The sequence below is a fragment of the Corylus avellana genome, chromosome 4, assembly GCF_965113065.1.
Source record: "Corylus avellana chromosome 4, dhCorAvel1.hap1.2, whole genome shotgun sequence".
Taxonomy (NCBI): Eukaryota; Viridiplantae; Streptophyta; class Magnoliopsida; order Fagales; family Betulaceae; genus Corylus; species Corylus avellana.
Window position 1 is genome coordinate 18,211,682 of NC_142493.1, and position 22,205 is coordinate 18,233,886.

General features: G+C 38.2%; 1 protein-coding gene across 1 annotated transcript; it reads left to right on the forward strand.

Annotated features, from left to right (window-relative positions):
* The first annotated feature begins 664 nt into the window (after positions 1-664).
* On the forward strand, positions 665-21,845 carry LOC132177420 (ARM repeat superfamily protein). The gene is made up of 20 exons (XM_059589727.2): positions 665-1,034; positions 1,153-1,266; positions 1,591-1,656; positions 4,780-4,869; positions 4,962-5,081; positions 5,231-5,259; positions 5,366-5,508; positions 5,604-5,698; positions 5,950-6,036; positions 6,203-6,310; positions 6,520-6,611; positions 6,814-6,895; positions 13,957-14,022; positions 16,109-16,224; positions 16,363-16,483; positions 16,752-16,913; positions 17,063-17,191; positions 18,908-18,976; positions 20,519-20,815; positions 21,387-21,845. Exons 1-20 carry the CDS (start codon positions 945-947, stop codon positions 21,489-21,491), a joined length of 2,181 nt encoding a protein of 726 aa, XP_059445710.1. The 5' UTR covers positions 665-944; the 3' UTR covers positions 21,492-21,845.
* The last annotated feature ends 360 nt before the right edge of the window (positions 21,846-22,205 follow it).

Sequence of the window (22,205 nt, forward strand, 5' to 3'; positions counted from 1 at the left end):
ATGAATTAAAGATAAGACTCTACATTGATTTTCATTATCATATTATCAAATTGTATAACAATCATATAGGAATCTCTTAAATAATATTACTCTTAATAATAGTTTCGAATTATCAATCACTCGAACTTCAAATCGTCAAAATTGGCAACATGCATTCACTTGAATTCCAATCAATTTTAAACCAAAAAAAAAAAAAAAAAAGATTACCATATATTAGAGATTTTCTTAGTTTTTTTTTTTTTTTGGTAATTTAATTTTAATTTTCTTATTTTTAATATGTAGATCTAAAATATGTAAGGTTAAAAGTTAATATTAAAAAAAAAAAAAAAATTCACTCCTACTTTTCTTACATAATAGACGATTAGTCTTGGTTACTGTTGAAGAATTCTGATTATTTCTGAGGATGAAAATGCATCGAGTTCCTTGAAAGACTCTTCCCTCATATAATTCGGTTTATTCAGGAGAAGAAGAAGCAAGAAAACAAAAAAACAAAAACGATCATGATGTGTCCCTCGCGAAATACCAGATATGGACATGCTCAATAGACACAAAAATATACAAAGCGAGGACATTTTCGTCAGTACATACCGCTTCCAAGTCCCAACTTCACTTAGCACCTACCTTCGCACAAAGAACTCTGAGAGAGAGAGGGATTAAAAAAAAAAAAAAAAAAAAAGGAAAAAGAAAAAGAAAGCAAAGACTAAAGTTTTAACCAAAATTCGTAGATCTGATTTTTGTCCAAATAATCCAAATTAGGTCAAGTTCCAAGTTCCTGGTCCGATTTCATATTTTCATTACCAGTTACGTCGATTCCGAGATCTTTGGGAAAAGAGAAAAACCCTAGAGAGATGTTCCGACTGGAGCAGGAGAAAGATCCGGAAACGACTTTGATGTTTTGAGTTCTGAGCGGAAATTCATTCAGAGAGAATTCGAAGGGGTTCGCCATGGCCGACGCGCTCTCTGTCATTCCCGCCTCTGTGCTTCGCAATCTCTCCGACAAGCTCTACGAGAAGCGCAAGAATGCCGCTCTTGAGGTCCCTTTTGTTTCCCACTTTGATCGGTTTTGGTTTCTAGGGTTTTGGGTGGGGTTTGTTGGATCTTGAAGGACTTGTGTGTATATCTATCTGTGTGTGTGCGTGTGCGTGTGTATAGGTCGAGGGAATCGTGAAGCAGCTCGCGGCGGCTGGGGATCACGACAAGATTACGGCGGTGATCAATTTGTTGATTATGGAATTTACGCTTTCGGCGCAAGCGAATTACCGGAAGGTATTTCAGTGAATTAGAATCAGTAATTATTGACTGCTCATCTCTGGACAGCTGCTGAATACCATGATTTTCTTGTTCTTCTTGCCCTTACTAGTTAGGTGGCTTTTCTTGTATACTTTTCTTTATACTTTCTTGTTACCTTGATTTTCTTGGTTTTTCATGCCCCTACTAGTTAGTTGGCTTTTCTCGAATACTTTCTACATGGGTGCCTTACGTTTTTAATGATATCTCGATTTGGGGAAATTGTTTGCAAGAGGTTTGTGGAGTTTGGTTTTCTTTGCGGGAAAATTTGAAGTTTGGTTGTATTATTTTTGTTTGATGTAGGGAGGATTGATAGGATTAGCTGCTGCAACAGTTGGATTGACTACTGAAGCGGCTCAACATCTTGACGTAAGGGGTTTGACTCGTGCACATTACTTTATTGATGTCATTCATTTGTGTCAATTTTGGGCCTAGTTAAGTTTAACTTTTACCAGTTGCTCTTCGTGGCCGGGATTACATTTAAGATTGGTGCTGGATCAAAATGACTGAATGTGTCAAATATCACTAGAAACCTATAAGCTTCCTGTGGCAGTATGTTCTAAGAATATAGACACGCTCTTAGTTGAAATGTTAGTAATGTAATTCAGTGGTTCACATGGATCACAACAGTGATTCTGGATGACTAGAATATTGACATTTTGATCTGCAGATAAACTTATTACAATGTGTCCAATAGGTGGAAATTAGTATCGTACATTTGATCTCGTTAGGTGATTCCGTTGTATACTCCCAGTGTACTTTGGGGCGCCTATACGCTTTTAATAAAACTTCTTATTACTTATCAAAAAAAAAAAAAAAAAGTATTGTACATTTGAGGAGGTGTGCTGGTTCTCTTACTGATATTGCTTAAAAGCTTACTAAATTTTTATGCTGGTAATGAATGACCAAGTGCATGTACATAGAAGCCCCTCTTTATAACTTACTCTGAGAGCTGTAGCTCTTATATGGTTGTCAGCTTGCTTTATCAATTATCATTGTCTCATTGATTGCATCGGTCATTTTTAAGTTACATTTCAACTGAACTTGTCAAACTTTGAATTTGTATCACTTAGGGCCACTGCCGCAAATCCCCTTGTACCACCCATATATTCCACTTGAAAATGCTGTAGCATAATATTGCATTTTTCTATAGATTTATTATTCTTGTTTGATCATATGTGGGATGGTAGTTGTTAGATGTTGCTTGGCATCGTAATTAAATCATTAGCATTTTGTTATTTATTTGAGTCCTCTCTCTCTCTTGCAATATATATATATATATATATATATATATATATATACACTGGAGTGAAATATTGCAGTTCTTTTGAGTTTATTGTTTCAATAGTAAACTTGGATTTCCTGTCCTAATTCATTAAAGATTTGGATTCATTACTGTACTCAATGATGAGGCTCACTATGCCAAAAGCTAGAGAAATCCCATCCTTCTCTCATTTTATTTTTTGGTTCATTTTCCTCTCTCCCTTCAAGATGTGAAAGATAAAAAGAGTTTTATTTATTTATTTTAGACCCTTTTTTACTTTAAGTCTTTTGTTTTTCATTTCTTTCTTTTGTTTTTTTTTTGTTTTTTTTTGTTTTTTTTTTGGTGAATATACATTTATTTTTCTGTAAAATGTAGTTTGGAATGTATATTTTTCTGTAAAAGAGGCAACAAATTTGGAACACATTCCATTATGTGTTATGTGTAATATATGGAGAGAACGCACAATTATGCTTTTCTTTTTCTAATATCACAGATCTCCTTAATTTTAGTTTATAAATTTTGGAGATCCTCTTGTACCCCATTTATAATTTTTTTTTTTTTTTTTTTAATTTTAATTTTTTTTATTTAATGAATTTTTTACTAATGAAAGAAGTGTATATGCCTGCTTACAATGGTTTTGGAGGTTGCATGGTCTGCCTTGGTAGGCTGGTTCCGGTCATGAATTAACAAATGGAGGCCTTTCATTGATGTTTCTGTAATTACCTTAGCCAATTTGACTTGTGGCTGCATTTTCCTTTTCCTTTGAGCCAATGTTGCAGTTAGATTGCAACGACATAGGGGATGGTGGCAAAGCACCAAAACCACATTATTTCTTCAACCTTTGTGTCTATTTGAGGTTCACTTGTGTTTGTTACATATGTGCTCAATAGAGAAAATTTGCTTTCATCAGATTTGAAGCAAGATCTGAACTTGCCTTTGGATGCTATGGTTGGATTAATTATCGTGCTTGTAGGAAAGCAATTTTTTGAAATAGTTGTGCTCTTTGTTTTAAGATGATAGGAAGTTGATTACCTTACCAGGGCTAGAAGAAAAATGCAAAATAAAAGAAAAAAAAGAAAGGGGACATGCACAATATCCACCATTAAATCTCCTTGTAGCCTTTTATCTTTTAATTATTTTCTTTATGTATATTGGTATATTAGAGCATTCCCAATGGAGGAGCCATATTTTTATGTAAAATGGCTTCTCAAAACTCCTTTTTATCTAGTTTAGCTAAGCCATTTTTAAATGTCTCTACATCCGATTAGCTACATCTATTCTATTAAAATGTTATTAAAAGTAAGAAAAGTTTTGAGAAAAATAGAACATGTGAGAGGAAAAATGGGAAAATTTTTGGGAAAAAGAGAACATGCAAAGAAAAAGTAGGAAAATATTTGGGAAAAAGAGAAAACAGGTAAGAGAAACAATGAAAAATAAAATAGCTCACTTGAAAAGTGCTGCTATATTAAGCTTTTTTTTTAGCTCTTCCAATCAAATATCTATTTTACATTTTTTTTTTTGTTAATCCAATGTAAGAGCTTTTTTAAACATTTGAAGAGCTATTTTAGATAAAAGTAACATTTGGCTCTTCCATTGGGAATGCTCTTATGGGGTAGGAGTTACATAAGAGTGCTTTCTTCTTGGCCAATTATAGTGATAGGCACTCATTAAAGAAATGGAAACTCCTACTTTCTGAAGCACCATATTTTGACGACAGAAAGTGGGCTACCTAAAATTAGTGGTTCTTGGAATTCATGCTTTCAAATGGTGGCCATACTATTCTTAGCATGCTATAGATGCTGATACTTTAGGGAATATTTTTTCCAGCCATAAGAGCTTACGTTATGATTTTTACTAATTTAATTTGGTAATAAGAAGTGAGACCGACCATAATCATCAACCATATAATGTGTTTGTGAGTTCTATTTTTTCAGAAGGAGAGGATCTATTTTTGTCAGCTGTTTTTAAGTTGTCCTTTGGAAGTTTTTGGCCATGCGTATTAGATTCAAATCATGGGCAAGATTGTACAGTTTAAATACTGAAGAGGACCAGTGTACTGTTATTCATTGTTATGGAATCGAGTTGTAGGGGTGCTAGTCTTCTTAACAAGGACATAACTGTCTGTTATGCATTGCAAAAATTTCTGCACATTTAGTTCTTCTGTTTTACCCATTCTCTCATTGATTTAAAATTCATAATTTGCTTTTGTTTCTGATTCATTATGCCAGCAAATTGTGCCACCTGTGCTTAGTTCTTTTTCTGACCAAGATAGCAGAGTTCGCTATTATGCTTGTGAAGCTCTATATAATATTGCAAAGGTGAGAGTGGATCTGCATAATTATATATTAGCATTCTTCTGGATGTGTAGTGGGCTTTATACATTAACGTTTGTTGATGGCCTGATGCACAGGTTGTAAGAGGGGATTTCATCGTATTCTTTAATCAGATTTTTGATGCCTTATGCAAGCTGTCAGCAGACTCTGATGCCAATGTTCAAAGTGCTGCTCATCTTTTAGATCGGCTTGTGAAGGTAAACAATTATTCTGGGATCCTTCCCTTTCCCCCAATGCATGTACAAACTAAAACACCAACATATTGTTGGCTTGTTCCCTATAGTTGTCTGAAAATAGGCTTTCTCTTTTGTTAAATCAAATCTCAGATTTTACTATAATGAAACAGGACATTGTTACTGAAAGTGATCAATTCAGGTGCGCCATCTTCTAATTCCTGTTTTAGACCTGTAACCTTATTCTTAAAAATTAGAGATAATCAGAAGAGTTTGTGAACTGCTTTACGATGTTCTTTCTTCCTCAGCATTGAAGAGTTCATACCGTTGTTAAGGGAGCGTATGAATGTCCTAAATCCTTATGTCCGGCAGTTTTTGGTTGGATGGATCACTGTATTGGACAGTGTTCCAGATATTGATATGCTGGGTTTCCTTCCCGATTTTCTTGATGGTAAGTTTTCATTATTTGAAAGCCGATAAACTTCTTCTATATCTGATCTTCTCTTTGAATGCATATGAACGTATCACATCCTTGATAAATCTCAGGTTTGTTTAATATGTTAAGCGATTCTAGTCATGAAATACGGCAACAAGCTGATTCAGCTCTTTCAGAGTTCCTACAAGAGATCAAAAACTCTGCAGTAAGGCTTCTGAATGCCAAATTTTGTTGTCTTTTCTACTCTATGCTGTCGTACTTGCCATTTCCAATCTTGTGCCAGGCTTTATCCCTTTTTCTTTTTCTACGACTCTGTTTGAACCATAAGATTGTCTTGTTTTGACTTAGGATTCAAACAAAGAAAGGCTTTGTAATGCACCAGTGCCAAATATTTTGACATAGAAACAAAATTTGTTCATTTGTAATTTTCTGACTCGAGCAGTGCTACTCTTGAAGTCTGTAGATTATGGTCGCATGGCTGAAATACTGGTGCAGAGGGCAGCTTCTCCAGATGAATTTACTCGGTTAACGGCTATTACATGGGTAAGTGGAACCACAACACACAAAGTATTCTGCTATTTATAAACATTGTCACTCTCTGATATAGTTATCCATCTGATTGTAGATTGAGTATTGACATCTTTTCTAGATTTACAGGCAATTCGCTGCCTCATTGTAATCTAATTTTGTTTGAGTCTTGGCTGTACAGATAAATGAGTTTGTAAAACTTGGTGGAGACCAGCTTGTTCCTTATTATGCTGATATTCTTGGAGCCATTTTGCCCTGCATATCTGATAAAGAAGAGAAAATTAGAGTGGTAGGTTGTTTTAGCTTTCCTTTTCTCTTTTCTCTCTCTTTTTTTTTTTTTTTTTTTTTTTTTTGGGGGGGGGGGGGGGGGGTGGGGGGGTTCATTTTCTTGTTATTTTTCTATTATTGTTATTTTTAATATTTACCGTGTTGCTAAATAGTGCATGCAACGAAGTCTTCATTTCTCCTAGTCGTCTAAATACATTATATTTTTATAAGGTTGCTCGTGAAACAAATGAAGAGCTTCGATCAATCAAGGCTGATCCACCTGAAGGATTCGATGTAGGACCAATCCTTACTATTGCAAAAAGGTGTTGTTTTCAAAACCTGGAAAAAAAGCTGCGTTTGAAATGTAACTAGAAATTTGTACTTTTATGGGTATATGCTGTCTCCTCTTGAGGAGCCAGAGAAGTGCTTATAAGAGTCCCTTCTTTAACTGTTACAATGACTGGGATAATCGGTTTACCTTGTAGAATGATATGATGGTGATTACTGGCTATTTTGTCTGATCAGGCAATTATCTAGTGAATGGGAGGCTACTCGAATCGAAGCATTGCACTGGATTTCAGCCCTTCTAAACAGACATCGAACTGAGGTAATTGCATGGCATATGAGTAATATGTATGTCGGGTTGCATGGTTGTTTTCCTGTCATGTGACATGCATGTTAACAGTTGTATTCTGTTCAAGGGATCTGCCAATTGAACCTTTTTCCAAAATATGGTGTTCAATCACAATTGATTCCCCCAAAAGGTCTCTTGTGGATCTAAAGTGATCTAAACCTATTATCTCTGTACCTTTTGGTTTGTCTAATTGCCCATCTATACGCTCCTCTTTTGTATAATCTCATCATATGGTTCTACAGATAATTTACTGTTAAATGCCCACTACCAATTTTGTTGGAGGCGTATGCAAGTTCTACATAGGACTCCTGATTCAGTTGACTGAGGGGGAGTGTTAATTTTGTTGGTGCCTGATGATGGGTGGCCATATAGGTCCCTGCTGGGATCTACCTATGCTTCCCTTTCTACTATATTCATTACCAATTTCTTTCTATTATATGAATTAATGAGAAAGAAATGATAGAAGTTTCGAGAACCACGAGAGGACGGTAGTGGAGCTTAAGTCTTTTTTCTTCAACACTCTTTGCCTTTGGACAGCTGCGTTTATCTTTCCTAATGTGCTTAGCTTTCATGATTTTTTTGTTCTTTTTTCTCCTACTAGCTAGGTGTTTTTCTTGTATACTTCCTTTGTACTTGGGTTGTGCTTTTCATTTTTTAATGATATTTCAATTACTTATAAAAAATGAATTAATGAGAAATTAATAATTTGAATATGGTGACTGTGGAATTTGTGTCTAGATATGAGGATTGTTGAAAATATAAGGGTGGAGGAAAGTGGGCTAGGGCAGGTAGAAAGGGGTTCTGATCTAGCCCAATCTGTCAGGCAAAGATGTGAGCTGAAGGGGAAGGATCGGGCTGCTAGGCAAGGTCCACGGTCGCGGGCCGTGGATTATACCAATCTGCTAAGGAGGGAAGTGTACAAAAGGGGAAGGAGTGGGTTGAAAGAAAAGGCACATGGCCCATGAGAGGCTTCAAGGCTAAAAAGGAAGGTGTTTGTTTATAAGTTAAAATCTGCTGTGGGCTCGGGTGTGGGCCAGGACTGCCAAGGTTATTCTAGAGCAAATGGGAAGAGAACACATTTTTCTCACCCGACACTTACAAGCAGTTCGTTGATGGAATGGAAAGAGGGTTGGACCGGAGACCCAGGGGCATTGTCATCGGAAGGAGGCACGCGCTTAGTGACGAGGTCGCTGACAGCCGCGGATGTCTCTGCCGCCGCTCCTATAAGTCTCGTGAACTTACCTGGAGCTCTTCCCACCGGCGAGGTCTCGAGAGGTGTAATCGGAGCTCCTCAGAGTTCTCCGGCGAATGCTTTGTTGGCCAGGGAAAAGGCAGGTTTGCCCCAAAATTTGACAAAGAAGCCATTGCTGGTAGCTCCCACTGCCGATCTAGAGCTGGCCGTGTCGGGAAAGGATTATGGTGGTGTGGGTTCGTGATTTAAGGCCGGTGAATCCCTGATTTCGCCAGAGATTGTGTCGTTGGTCAATGGGGAGGAAGCTTCGCTTCAGGCAACTTCGGCGATGTCATCTCTAGTGATCGAGGTTAGAGATTTGGTGCCTTGGTCTCACGGTGATGGCAATCAGGAAGGTGTTTAGGTTAGTGAGGGGCTGGGTATTCCTCAGGACCAAGGATTCTTTGTTGGTTATCCTGGTTACTACACCTCACTCAATGGGGTACATACGAGTATTGAACTCGGGTGTTCAAAGGTAATGGAGATGCGTGAAGCTGGTCAATTTGTTGGAGAGGTTGACTGCGGGGTTGAGACACGAGACGAAGTTTAGGTTCCTTATGATGTCAACGTGCCTCCTCCTTTGAATACATATGGTCCTACTGCTGGGGGTGCGTCGGGCTATTCGGACTGGGTTATTCAATGTGCTAATGAGATTTATCTGATTGTAGGGATTTCGTATATGGGTCATAAGTTGCAATTGCTAGCTCTATTGACTTTTTTAGAAGAGGAACGAAGGAATAATGCGATGATTATTAATACGAGTAGCGGCACTAAGGGCAAGAGGGAGGTTAGGAATTTGGAGTGCTCGGTGAATTATGACGCTAGAAGTGCGAGCTCGAGCCATGGCAATAGAAAGGGGAGGGGGCATGTAGGGGCCTTATGAAGCTAAGCATTCAATCTTGGAATGTGAGAGGGTTGAACAAGAAGGACAAACGGTTGAGGGTGGGTAATATGCTCAGAAATTGGAAGACAGATATTGTTTGTCTTCAAGAAACCAAGATTCAGGGTATGTCTTGCAATATTGTCCGTAGCTTATTGGGGCGGAGTCATTTGGATTGGTGTTGTTTGGATTCTAGCAGGGCTTAGGGTGGTATTTTGATTATGTGGGATAACAGGGTGGTGGAGAAGGTTGATGTTTGTGTGGGGGCTTACACCCTAATGGTGTCTTTCAGAAATATTGGGGATCGTTCTGTTTGGGCTTTTGCTGGGGTTTATGGTCCGAACCTCAATAGGGATAGAAGGCTCCTTTGGGAGGAGTTGGCTGGAGTTATTAGTTGGTGGGACATGCCGTGGTGTATTGGGGGTGATTTTAATGTCACTCGGTTCCCTAGCGAAAGATCAGGTGAAGCTTAGTTGGTGGGACATGCCGTGGTGTATTGGGGGTGATTTTAATGTCACTCGGTTCCCTAGCGAAAGATCAGGTGAAGCTCATCTAGATTCGGCCATGATGGAATTTTTTGACTTTATTTCTGAACAAGGGCTAATGGATCTTCCCCTGATTGGGGGTTCGTTTACTTGGTCGATTTCTAATGATCCCCCTTTGTGGTCAAGGATTGATTGGTTTCTTGTTTCCCTAAAGTTGGAGGCCTGGTTTCCAAGGGTTAGGTAGAAGAGGCTTTCCCGCTTGTGCTCGGATCATTTCCCAATCATTCTTGAGCTGAGGGATGTGTCAAGGGGGAAAAGGCCATTCGAATTCTAAAATATGTGGCTTAAAGTGGAAGGGTTTGTGGCCCTAGTGAAACAATGGTGGGACTCCTATGTATTCCATGGTACGCCGAGCTTTGTTCTTGCTTGCAAGCTTAAGGCCCTGAAGTTGAACTTGAAGACATGGAATGAGGAGGTGTTTGGCAACATTGGTAGGAATAAGAGAATGCTTCTTGAAGAGCTTAGGATGTTGGATGTGAACGAAGAAAGTAGGGCCTTCGATGCGGAGGAGGTTATGAGGAAGGCGGAAGTAGTTCGAGAGTTAGAGAATTGCACTCTTTTGGAGGAGGTGAGTTGGAGGCAGAAATTCAGGGTGATGGGGTTGAAGGAAGGCGATAAGTGTACTAAATTCTTTCACTCCATAGCCAACTCTAATAGAAGACACAACTCTATAGATACTCTTATGATTGGAGACAACCCCTCTTCAAATCCTACCAAGATTAGTGAGCACATTGTTGAGTTCTATTAAAAACTTTTTACTGAGCAATGCCGTTGGAGGCCTATGGTAGATGGTATTTCCTTTGATTCCATTTCGGAGGTGGAGGCTAGTTGATTGGAGAGAGACTTTGAAGAGCACGAGGTTAGAAAGGTGGTGTTTAAAATGAATGGCAATAAGGCGTCGGGCCCCCGATGGGTTCTCTATGGCTTTCTTCCAAACTTGCTGTGAGGTTGTGAGGGCGGATATTATGAAGGTGTTTAGTGCATTTCATGCAGGAGGGATGTTCAAGAAGAGCCTCAATGCATCTTTCATTTCGCTTATTCTGAAGGTTACCGGCGCTATTAATCTAAGTGTCTTTCGGCCAATTAGCCTTGTGGGAGGTATCTACAAAATCATAGACAAGGTTTTAGCAAATAGATTGAAGGTAGTTCTGGATAAGATTATTTCCCAGTCCCAAAGTGCTTTTATTAAGGGTAGGCAGATTTTAGATCCTATCTTGATTTCTAATGAATGCCTTGATAGTCGGTTGAGATCTGGGGAGCCAGGGGTTATTTGCAAAATGGATCTGGAAAATGCTTATGATCATGTGAATTGGGATTTCTTGTTATATTTGCTAAAGAGGTGTGGATTTGGTGGGATTGGTGCTCTTGGATAAAACATTGCATTTCTTCAGTGTGGTTCTCGATTTTGATCAATGGTTCTCCTAATGGTTTTTTTAGCAGTTTCAGGGGTTTGAGACAAGGGGGACCCCTTTCTCCTCTGTTGTTTGTTGTTGTGATGGAAGCCTTAAGTATGATGATTTCGGCAGTGGTTAATGGGGGGCTAATAGAAGGTTTCAAGGTCAGTAATATTACGCTCTCTCATCTTCTGTTTGCTGATGATACCTTGATTTTTTGCAATGTTATGCCCACCCAGTTACGCTATTTGCGAAGTTTATTCTTGTTGTTTGAAGTTGCCTCCGGTTTGAAGGTTAACTTGGCCAAGTTGGTGTTAATTCCAGTGGGGAATGTGGAGCAAGTGGGCAGGTTAGCAGGTATTCTAGGGTGTAGGGTTGCTTCTTTGCCAATAAAGTACCTTGGTCTGCTGCTGGGGGCCTCTTATAAGGCTAAGCATATTTGGGATGGAGTTATCGAGAAGATAGAACGTCGGTTAGCCTGTTGGAAAAGGTTGTATTTGTCGAAGGGTGGTAGGATCACGCTTATCAAGAGCACTCTCACCAATTTGCCTACTTACTATTTGTCTTTTTCCCCTATTCCGGTTAGTGTTGCTAAGCGGATTGAGAAGCTGCAGTGGAATTTTTTCTGGGGTGGGCTAGGCGAAGAGTTTAAGTACCACCTGGTGAAGTGGTCGAAGGTTTGCACTCCGGTTAAGGAGGGTGGTTTGGGTATCAGGAACTTAATGGTGTTCAATCGCGCCTTGTTAGGGAAATGGTTGTGGTACTATGGATCAGAGAGAGATACTTTGTGGAGGGTTGTGGTGGATGCAAAGTTTGGAAGTTTATGGGGAGGGTGGTGCTCTATGGAGCCGGGTGGAACTTTTGGGGTGGGTTTATGTAAGAACGTTAGGAAAGGGTGGGACACTTTCAAAGGCTTTACGCAGATTGAGGAGGGGGATGGGACTAGGGCTCGCTTCTGGCATGATTTGTGGTGTGGTGATACGGCTCTTAAGATAGCTTTCCTAGGTTTATTCAGTATTACTTGTGTAAAGGACGCCTCAGTTGCGGCTCATTTGGAGGTACTGGGTGGCTCTATTCAGTGGAAGGTTAGTTTTTCTAGAGAGGCTCATGATTGTGAGGTAGATATATTTGCCTCTTTTTTTCAAGTGTTACATTCTGCCCGAGTGAGACAAGGGTGTGAAGATAGGTTGTGGTGGATCTCCTCTAAAAGAGGCCGTTTCAAGGTCAAGCTCCTCTATGCTTCTTTGGCTTGTACTGAAGGGAGGCGATTCCTTGGAAGAGTGTGTGGCGAATACAAGCTCCTCCAAGGGCGATCTTCTTTGTGTGGTCGGTGGCTTTGGGCAAAATGTTGACCCTAGATAACCTCAGGAAGCGACATGTCATTGTGACGAACATATGTATGTGCAAGAGGAGTGAGGAGACGGTGGATCATCTTCTTCATTGCGAGGTAGCTTATGCTTTGTGGAGTGCATTTTTTGGTCAGTTTGGGCTGTCTTGGGTGATGCCGAGACGGGTTTCTGATTTTATCGCCTTTTGGTGGTCTTTGGGGAGGAGGGGGAGTGCCGCGGTTTGAAAGATGGTGCCTACTTGCTTTTTTTGGTGTTTATGGAGGTAGAGAAATAATAGGTGTTTTGAGGACTTGGAGGGGTCATTGGAAGACATCTTATCCTCTTGCTTTTCTACATTGTACCTTTGGACCGTTGGGCTTGTCTTTCCGGTGTCAATTAGTTGCGATGATTTTCTTGTTCGCTTTTCCCTTTCTAGTTAGGTAATCCTTTTGTATACTCCCAGTGTACTTTGGGGCGCCTTTACATACTTTTATTAAGACTGATTAATACTTATTATTTTTTATTTTTTTTTTGTTACAAGTAAACGAACTTCATTAAAATGCAAAAGGGCGCATTACATATATTAAAAAGAAAAAACACTATTCATCATATATTTACATTGGGAGTTGTGGGGAGGCTTCTCTAGAAAATTTCATTAAAGAGCTCCTATTTCCTATATGCTCTTCCACAAAAATAAGCCGTTTACAATTAGCTAGGGCTTTGCTCGGTAGTTTGTTAAATAAATCAACCTGCGCCTTATTGTGAGGCTTGGTTATGGAAAAGGTGCTGAGCCTGAACTCAACATTCTCTTTCTTGGAAGTTTGTGAGCTGGTTTGTCATGAGTTGACTAAAGGCCTTGTGTCAACTGAGGGAAAGAGGCATGTAAATACCATATTTATCATATATACACCTGGGGTTCCCTTTTTCGAGTAGCTTTTAGTTGGACAACATTTTGCCTCATAATAGTAAATCCCACATTGGAAAAGAGTGCAATTTGAGGTGACATTTGCTGTCTATGAATTACCTTTTCCACCTTTGCAACTTCCTTAGACTTCCATGGAAATGAGGGTGTATCACATGGACTTGTCAGTGACCAGACCAGTGGTTGACATATTAAAGTTTAACTTTTAAGTTTCAAAAAGTCTTACTCAAAACTGTTGCCAGCAACTTCTGTGGCAACTTGCTTGAGATTATATTTAATGGCTTTTGCTAGAGTGAAGCTTCATTTTTCTGATAGAGGCGAGTTTGGGTAATAGGTACTTGGCTCAGGTCATTTGCAACATTAAGCGTAGGCATTTGGCTTAAGCTCAGTTGCAGCTATTGGAATATGTGAATATGAGATTTAAGATGCATACTTCGACCTGAAATATATACAACAATGCGGCCTCTGGCATGGTCATGCTTAAAAGAATACAAATGTATCCCAACCTGGTTATATGGTAATTCATTAATTACCATCTATAATATATATTTTAGGAGAAAAGAGAGAAAAACAAGTGAAGTACCAAATCAAAGAAAGGGATGAAAAGCTGTAATCAGCTCAGTTTTACCAATTAATTTTTGGGCCATTTCTCCTTGTTTACTTGTTTTGCTCTGAATTTCTGTTTGTAGATTTGTCTGTTGAAATGTTTAAATTTATTCTTCTACCTGGAGCAGGTCTTAAGTGTCCTTGATGACATATTTGACACCCTTCTGAAAGTGCTATCAGATCCCTCTGATGAGGTAATCCTTTTATCCTGATTGTACATTTTCATCTTTGATTATTTTATCAAGTTGCATTTTCTAATGAATTTCATTGTCAACATTAGTGCAATTAGAATTACTTTTATTTGTGGCACTGCTGTCGATCTCTGTATATGGACCATGCCACTTTTTCTTTGCTTGGATCTCTGGGCATCAGCTATTAGTTCATAGTGAGATAATGCTGCAAAGATGATAGTTGAAAAAACAAATGTTGTCGAGGGAGAAAAGCGAAGAGGATAGAATATATTATCTGATAGTGAGGAGTACATATACTCGGCTATTATTGAATTCAAGGCACTAACAGTTCTTTGTTTTTAGTTATTCTTTTCCCCTATTGCTGGGCAGACCTTTAAGTGTGAAGAGAAAATGTTGTAAAAAATGAGCAATGGTTTGAAATCGGACCATTGCCTTTTGGTCGCTTCACACTTTGATAGTGTGAAGAGTTTTGAATCAATCTTCCAGCAAAGATGACATTTGGTCTATTTATCTGAGATCCATGCTTTAGTTTTTACAAGAATATTTTGTAAATAACATCTTTGATAGTAGACTTGTGAAACAGTATCAATTGCTGGTATCAGTACCATTTGTAGCCTTAGGGTTAATCCTTAGTCCAAATTCTACTTCAATGAGTACCTGAGACTGCATCTGGTAGCGTTTGTAGTTACCTAGCTATAAGGAAATTTGTTGGCATGAGTATCATGCTTGAGACATTCTTGTTTGGTCGTATCATGTACCGTAATAAGTGGGCTATGATGGACCACCCAGGAGTGTCTATTTGAGTGCTTAGAATGGGTCAAGAGATGAATCTTTGGGGTAGAAAAATTCTTGGGGGTTTCATATGAAGGTTTTGAATAGGAGGTTTCAAAGTTCTCTGCAATTGAATCCTGTCGTAAGGGGCACTAAGGAACATTGGGCTTTTTCATAAAGGAGACTGGGAGTAGGGTTAGAGGAGTTAGGGAACTGCTCAATTTGGCTTGCAGTGAACTATAATTCCAAGAGGAATCTATCCAAATCCTGTCCTCGATATCTTGGCAAGGCTTTAACCCCATTATGAGTCTGAAAATTATTAGCTAGAATGTTTGAGGACTTAACGATGAATGGAAAAGGCTCAACATTAGCAACTTATTGAAAATTAGAAGCCTGATATAGTTTGTTTTTAAGAAACTAAAATGGAGCAGACTTCAGCTAGTATTGTCCAAGGGATTGGGATCTCCTGAAATTTCGAGCAGTCTAATTTCAGGGGTTCCCCATCCTTGTCCAGGGCTTGTGGGGTGATCCTTTCGGGTTTCATGGGCTATGTCAAGACTCAAGGACGGGGACACTAACAAGAGGCTATCTGGAAAGTTATTCTCATGCTTTTAAAGTGGATCATTTGGAGAGAAAAATCGGCACCTCTTTGGGGACTGCAAGTCCAATGTGCTCAGATTAAAATTCTCTTTTATGAGATCTCTCTTAGACTGAGCTATAATCTATGTTCCTAATTTTTCTTCATTGAATCTTGTAGATCTTGTTAACTTTCTAGATTGTAGACACCTTTAGGGTGATTGTCTTTCTTGTATACTTTTTGTGTACGAGGCTTTTCCCTTTTCTCTTAATAAATTATTTTTCATAAAAAATAATAATAAAAAAAAAACTGGAGGAGATTGGTGTCATTTTACTTTTTGGTGTTGCGTATGTTTGGAGGTATGGATATTGAGTTCAGTGGTAAGAGGAGATTTGTTTCAGGACAGCTTGTTTGCCCTTGTTGAAGAAGTCTTTAATGAGTGCTTTTCTGAAGGATTTTAAAGCTAAGAATGGCTCTTTACCTTTCCTTTCCACCTTGATCTCCTTTTCTTTATATACGTTTGTGTGCTTTGTTGTCATATCCTTGTAATAGCCTTCCTTTGAACTACAACTTTTGTGTAAGATAGAAACATAAAAATGAAATTGATTAATTTTGATTTATGTGTTTGTACTCCATTTATTGGTTTAAAGCAAATGAATAATCCTTGCATGTATAGAGTACCAAAAAGCATCAACCTTTGGCTTCTATCTATAATTGTTTGGCAATGATGGATCTCTCCAGGTGGTGCTCCTTGTTCTTGAGGTTCATGCGTGCATAGCAAAAGATCCTCAGCATTTTCGCCAGCTTGTGGTTTTCCTTGTTCATAATTTTCGGGTAGATAATTCTCTTCTGGAGAAGTGAGTTTCTGTCCTTATCTCTTTCATGCTTTCTTATAGCTACTCCTCGTACTGATGCTTTATCAGTAATAATTTAAATGAATTATTTCTTTCTTCTGGGATTAATTCTCTTCTTTTGTTCTTTATTTTATTCCTCAGACGTGGTGCTCTGATAATCCGCCGGCTTTGTGTACTTTTAAATGCTGAAAGGGTCTATCGTGAACTCTCAACCATACTAGAAGGAGAATCTGACCTGGATTTTGCGTCAATTATGGTTCAGGTTCTGTCAGTTATCTAAGAACTTGTTTAACCCTGTTGTGTATGAGTAACCAAAGGAAACAATGCTTTGTTTTATTACAATTTTTTTTTTATAATAAAATGAAGCAATTATAAAACAGACCATATTTTATTAAAATTGTCTCTCTTTTTTTATTATTCTTTTTTTTTTAGCTGTTAATTTTGTTTTCTTTTTGCCTATGTCAAATATTTAGCCACTTAAGTGAGGTGAATTTTTGTTTATCCATTTGATGCTTTTCTTTTTATTTCAGGCGTTGAATTTGATTTTGCTTACGTCGTCTGAATTGTCTGAGCTTCGGGATCTTTTAAAACACTCACTGGTGAATCCTGCTGGGAGAAACTTATTTGTATCTTTGTATGCTTCATGGTGTCATTCACCCATGGCAATTATAAGTCTTTGCTTATTAGCACAGGTGAGTTTTGATTTTTTTAATGGAAAACCATTTCATTTTAAATTTCTTTCTCTCTCTCTTAACCCCACCACCCCCCCTCCTCTGTTTGTAGATTTTTGCTGCATTTGTTTTTGTTTCGTTGAGTGATCATCTTTTATCTTGCTTGACAGACATACCAGCATGCAAGTGTGGTAATACAGTCTCTGGTGGAGGAAGATATTAATGTCAAATTTTTGGTTCAGCTGGATAAGTTGATTCGCTTGCTGGAAACTCCAATCTTTGCTTATCTTAGATTGCAGGTGCATGAATGAAAGACAAAGTTCTACCTCACCTTAAATACTTGGTCCTTGTATTGGCATATATTCATACTTGATCTATTCATACTTTGATCTAATCTGGGGTTTTTCTCTTAGCGACTCCACCAAATATTTCCTGGAGGAGTTATTTCTTATGATGTTTTCACAACTGCTGATGTTTTTCTTTGAAAATGTGGTGAGGAGAATACATTAGGCAAGTGTGTGGAGAACAATTAGGAATAGGATGGCTTGAGTTTGTGGAGTATATTTCCTTTAATGGGGTGAGGAGAATACATTAGGCAAGTGTGTGGAGAACAATTAGGAATAGGCTTGCTTGAGTTTGTGGAGTATATTTCCTTTAAGGGGGTGAGGGGACAAGTATTATTCTCGTAGGATATGTGGTGTGTAGAAGTGTTTTTGAATTAGTTTTTCCTGATTTATTCTCCTGTTCCTTGTGGCTAGCTATATAAGTTGGTCAGGGAGTGTATCATATTGGAATTTGAGGATTGTTTGGCCTGTGCACATTTGGGAAACACGGTCAGTTGGTTCTCTTTGTCTCTTATACCACAGTAGGAGAAAATGTTCTGTTGGAGATCAAGTAGGAGTTGCAAGTCTGAGGTGAGAAGTTTTTATTTGTTTCTGTGCGGTAACAGGGGGGATGGCAGATGAGGTTTCTTGGAGGAGTATTTGGCATGTAAGTGCTCCCACTGAAAGTGGTATCCCTTGTGGAAGCGGAAGAATTTCTTGGAATTATAAGAATTTTGTCTTTAATTGCTGTTACACCGGCAAACAGGGCAAGGAAACAGTAGACCATTTTTTTAATCATTGTTGGGTGGAAAAGGTGCTTTCGACTATGGGGTTTTTTTTCTTCTTCTCTCTTTTTGTATATATTGCGTTATTCCTTGCTCGATGATTGATTGCTGGCTTCTTGGATCTGGAAATTTGATAGTAGAATGCGATTTAGTTGCTTGGAAAGAACTTTTATGTCTTTGATGTGGAATGTCTAGTTGACATTTCAATGAGAGGAACTATTTTTCTGGGAAATAACAATGAGGTTCCTCAATCTTGTTTTCTTTGGTTTCAGTTATCCATCTTATGAAGCCTTGTGTCTCTTTTGGGAGCTTATTAATCACTTGAACTTTAGGATTTGGCTTCTATCTCCTTGGAGAAGGGTTTTATTTTTATACTTCGTGTGCCCCCTTTTGGATTCTTATGAAATTAAGAATATTATTGTTAAATTAGATCTGTAGGTTAGTTCCTGATTTTTTATTTTTTTATTTTTAAAGGGAAAGAGTGTAGCATAAGCAACCTTTTTGCTAGTATCCTTTTAAGAAAAAGGTGATGTTAAAATATACTGTTTAAGTCTGGCTAATATGGGAAGTATGCCTTGTCGATGAACAATTTTTTTTCCCCTTGTCTGTCTTACAATAAAATCCTTTGTACATGGAAAGATTATTTATGCCTTTGATGTACTGGTTGAACACTTGCATGATGCATGACCATCTCTCATATAATATTCTATGTATTTGGTGTTGGATTAAAAATGGGGTTTTTGCATTCTCGATATATTATGTTACTGTTGTACAAAGTGTTTAATGGTGGATCTTTTTTTTGGCAATTAAATGGATATATGTATATATTTTCGTGTTTCCTGTATCTGTCTCTCCAAGTCACAGTTTATATGTTGGTTGTGTCTGACCCATTTTGTGATTCTTGCAGCTTCTTGAACCTGGAAGATATATATGGCTGTTAAAAGCCTTGTATGGCCTTCTAATGTTGCTTCCCCAGGTGCGGTTCTTGAAGAGTCTTATTTTCACTAACATATTTGCCTGCATTAAAACTGACTATACACTCCAATTATGTAAGTGGGTTTGTACTTATCTATGTATATGCACATCAAATTAATCAATCACAAGTCTTTATTTTACTTTTTTTCTCCCTTTATATTTCCTGTATTTTATAATTTTTTTAATAAATTCTTATCCAAAGATCTCTTCTTTATTCAATAATGATGAACAATCACAAACACAGTACATTGGGATTGTCACTCTTGGTGAATTGGAATGTGGAGTGCCACAAATCAGGATGCATGATCCTGTTGCCATTCGTGGGTTTGCTAGGAAATTTTTTTTTTTTTTGATAAGTAATGAAAATTTTATAAAAAAGCGTAAGGTGCCCCTAAGTACACGGACAATATATACAAGAAGCACCTAACAAAAACCCAAAGAAAAAAAACAAAAAACCACAAAACCACAAAACCCAAGAAGCCCTCAAACCCGACAAGCACACCAACCTGAAACCCACAAAACACGAAAATCCTTGACCTGAAACCCACACGAAGCACTCAACGCGATAGCATGAGAGCCTTGCCTTTCCAACACCTAGAGGACGTGCATGCATTGTCATAGGTTATGGAGCATTCTAAGATCAACAGCTCCCTTCTACCTCTATCCTTAGAACACACACCCTTTACCTCCCAAAGATGATCATCTTCAATGGCTGTCAGGAGCATCAAATTTACTAGGAAAATCCGGTACCTCTGTGCTATAGCTGCAAATTTAAGGGACCGAGAACAAAGTTTGTCAAAAAATATATAATTCATCTAGCTATAGTCAGTTTGATGCTCTGTTTAGGCATAAAGCACTTAAAAACTATTGTCCATATCAAATTTGAGCTGCTCTTTTTCCTTGAAATCTGCTTAATATTGTGGATTTTTGACACCCAATTAAAAAAGCGGGATTCACATCATCGTGATTTACCTGATTGTTATCGTAATTGGTCTTTTTGATACTAAAATCTTAAGGTTACCGAGCAGCTGTTGTTTCATTCTCTAATGAAGATGAATCTAGTTGTTTACACTAGTAATAGTCGGGACAAGCAATACTGTTTCTCCTTTTTAGCCTTTTAAATTCCTGGAAGGTCATGCTAGTAGTTAAAGTAAAAACTAGGCAGTGCCCTTGGTTTCCCCCTTCTGTGGCTCTTTATCATTATTTGTTTATAAAGTGTGCAGCTAAGAGAGCTTTTCTGTCAGAGTTTTGGTTGGGAAGGATTGTTCTCAAATTTGTTTTGAAACCTTGTTTTGGCTTCTTTCTGTTTCCTTGTTCCTCTTCAAAATATCAGAAGCATGATGGTTTCTTCTCTTAAGCTCTCTATAATTTGCGATCAGCCTTATTTGCAGTTGGGGTTGTGGTCTTAAAATTCTGAAGGAGATTAATCTTGCTCTTGATGTTAGCTGCTGGCTAGTTTTAATTCCATAGTGCAATATATTTTTTTGTTTCTGCTTTAATTATGTTAGTCATTCATGTTTACCTTGCTGATACTTTAATGCAGCAAAGTGCCGCTTTCAAGATACTACGAACTCGTTTAAAAACAGTACCTTCATATTCCTTCAATGGTGAGCAACTTAGGCGTACATCATCAGGGAACCCCTATCAAATTCTACATCACATGCCAAGTGGGTCACAAATCAACGAGGATGGAGACGGGATCCAGGATGGCGGAAATTCACATAATGGAATTAACTTTGCTTCAAGGCTACAACAGTTTGAGCAAATGCAGCACCAGCATCGTATGCTTGCGAAAGCACAGGCACAGTTGCGCAACAGTTCTACCACTTCATTTTCAAAGGTCCGTGGCCGTGGGGCTTCTCTTTGATATTCAAAATATCATTTTAGCTATATATACATCTGAATTGAGTTTGTTTTAGGTAAAAATATTGAGATGAGTAAATTTAAAGAACTGGAGTGAAAATTTTGAATGTGGTGCCATGTTTGTCATGTTCTTGTGCTTACAACAAAAGGAAAAGTAAAGAAGGGAAAAGGTGAAAAAGAGAAATAATCCACAATGGTCGGGAGGGAGAGCCTCTTTTTAGACCCTTGGGCTATAAAAAAAACTCTGATGGCAATCACAAAATGTGAATTCTAGGGGTTAGAGCAGAAGACTGGACAGAGAAGTGAAGTGCCTGCCTCACTGCCTCAAATATTTGGACAAGGCACTGTTATTTTTATATTTCATCTGCACTATTTAGTTTTCTTTCTTTGCCTCGTAAAGCGGACGTCAAGAGTTTGAATTTCGCTTTCCCCCTCTTGGGGCCCAATTACTTATAAGTTTTCTTCTTATTTCAACTTATACCTTCAGTTTGCATTTAAGGATGCTATTGCTATTCCTGCAATCTCATTGTTGCATTCTGTGTATGCAGGAAATTGAAAGACCCGAAGAACCACGGCACCTGTCTGCATCAGACATGAGTGGGCCTACTTCAAGATCGTTCTCACAGAAAGGCCCAGGACAGTTACAACTATGATTGATTATGTTGCTGCTTCCTGCCCCTAGTCAAACCCAATTGTATACTGGTCTCAGCATGTGTGAGATCTGGCATCATTTGTATAATTGTATATCGTAGTAGTTTGTTTTGTTGTTATAAAGGTTGGGACGGTGAAAAGGGTTTTGGATTAAAGATAAGATAGGGTTTTTCTGAGCTATTCTTTTGACTTTGTAAGCAAGATATACCCATGTGGTTCTGTTGTTTTTTCATTGAAATCCACGTGGGTTAGGGGGAGATATGCAGTTTGTTTCTTTACGTTCATCTGTTACAGAAATCTTATAAAAATAAGAAATCACTAATTCATGTATACAAATTCTACAGAAAAATTATCCATGTCTTGTTTGTTTATTGATTTGTTCACCGTTTCATCCCTCCAATATAGTGTGTGGATGTATAGATAATGCTGTTCTCAGTTCATTCAAGATGCAATAACAATAAATTTGGTCTAGAGAGAGCAAACAACTTTTACGGACATTACTGGATTAAATCTTTCCAATTCTACTCTGGAAAGATTAAATCTTTAGAGCGTTGTGCTAACTTAGCGATGATGTTTCTTTCTATTTCTATGCTCAGTAAAAGCAATTAGTCTCAAATGCTTTAAAACCTTCCACCATGGTATCAGCGAAGAGTATTACGCATCTCAAATTTTTCTTTCAAAAGTAAAACCTCTCACCATGGTATCAGAGAGAAGGA

What these genes read in the sequence shown, in the direction of transcription:
- LOC132177420 (XM_059589727.2), top strand. Translation starts at nt 945, where the DNA reads ATGGCCGACGCGCTCTCTGTCATTCCCGCCTCTGTGCTTCGCAATCTC. An exon ending in ACTGAAAGTGATCAATTCAG is followed by an intron (nt 5,260 to 5,365) that starts GTGCGCCATCTT and finishes TTTCTTCCTCAG; the next exon opens with CATTGAAGAGTTCATACCGT. An exon ending in ATCCTTACTATTGCAAAAAG is followed by an intron (nt 6,612 to 6,813) that starts GTGTTGTTTTCA and finishes TTGTCTGATCAG; the next exon opens with GCAATTATCTAGTGAATGGG.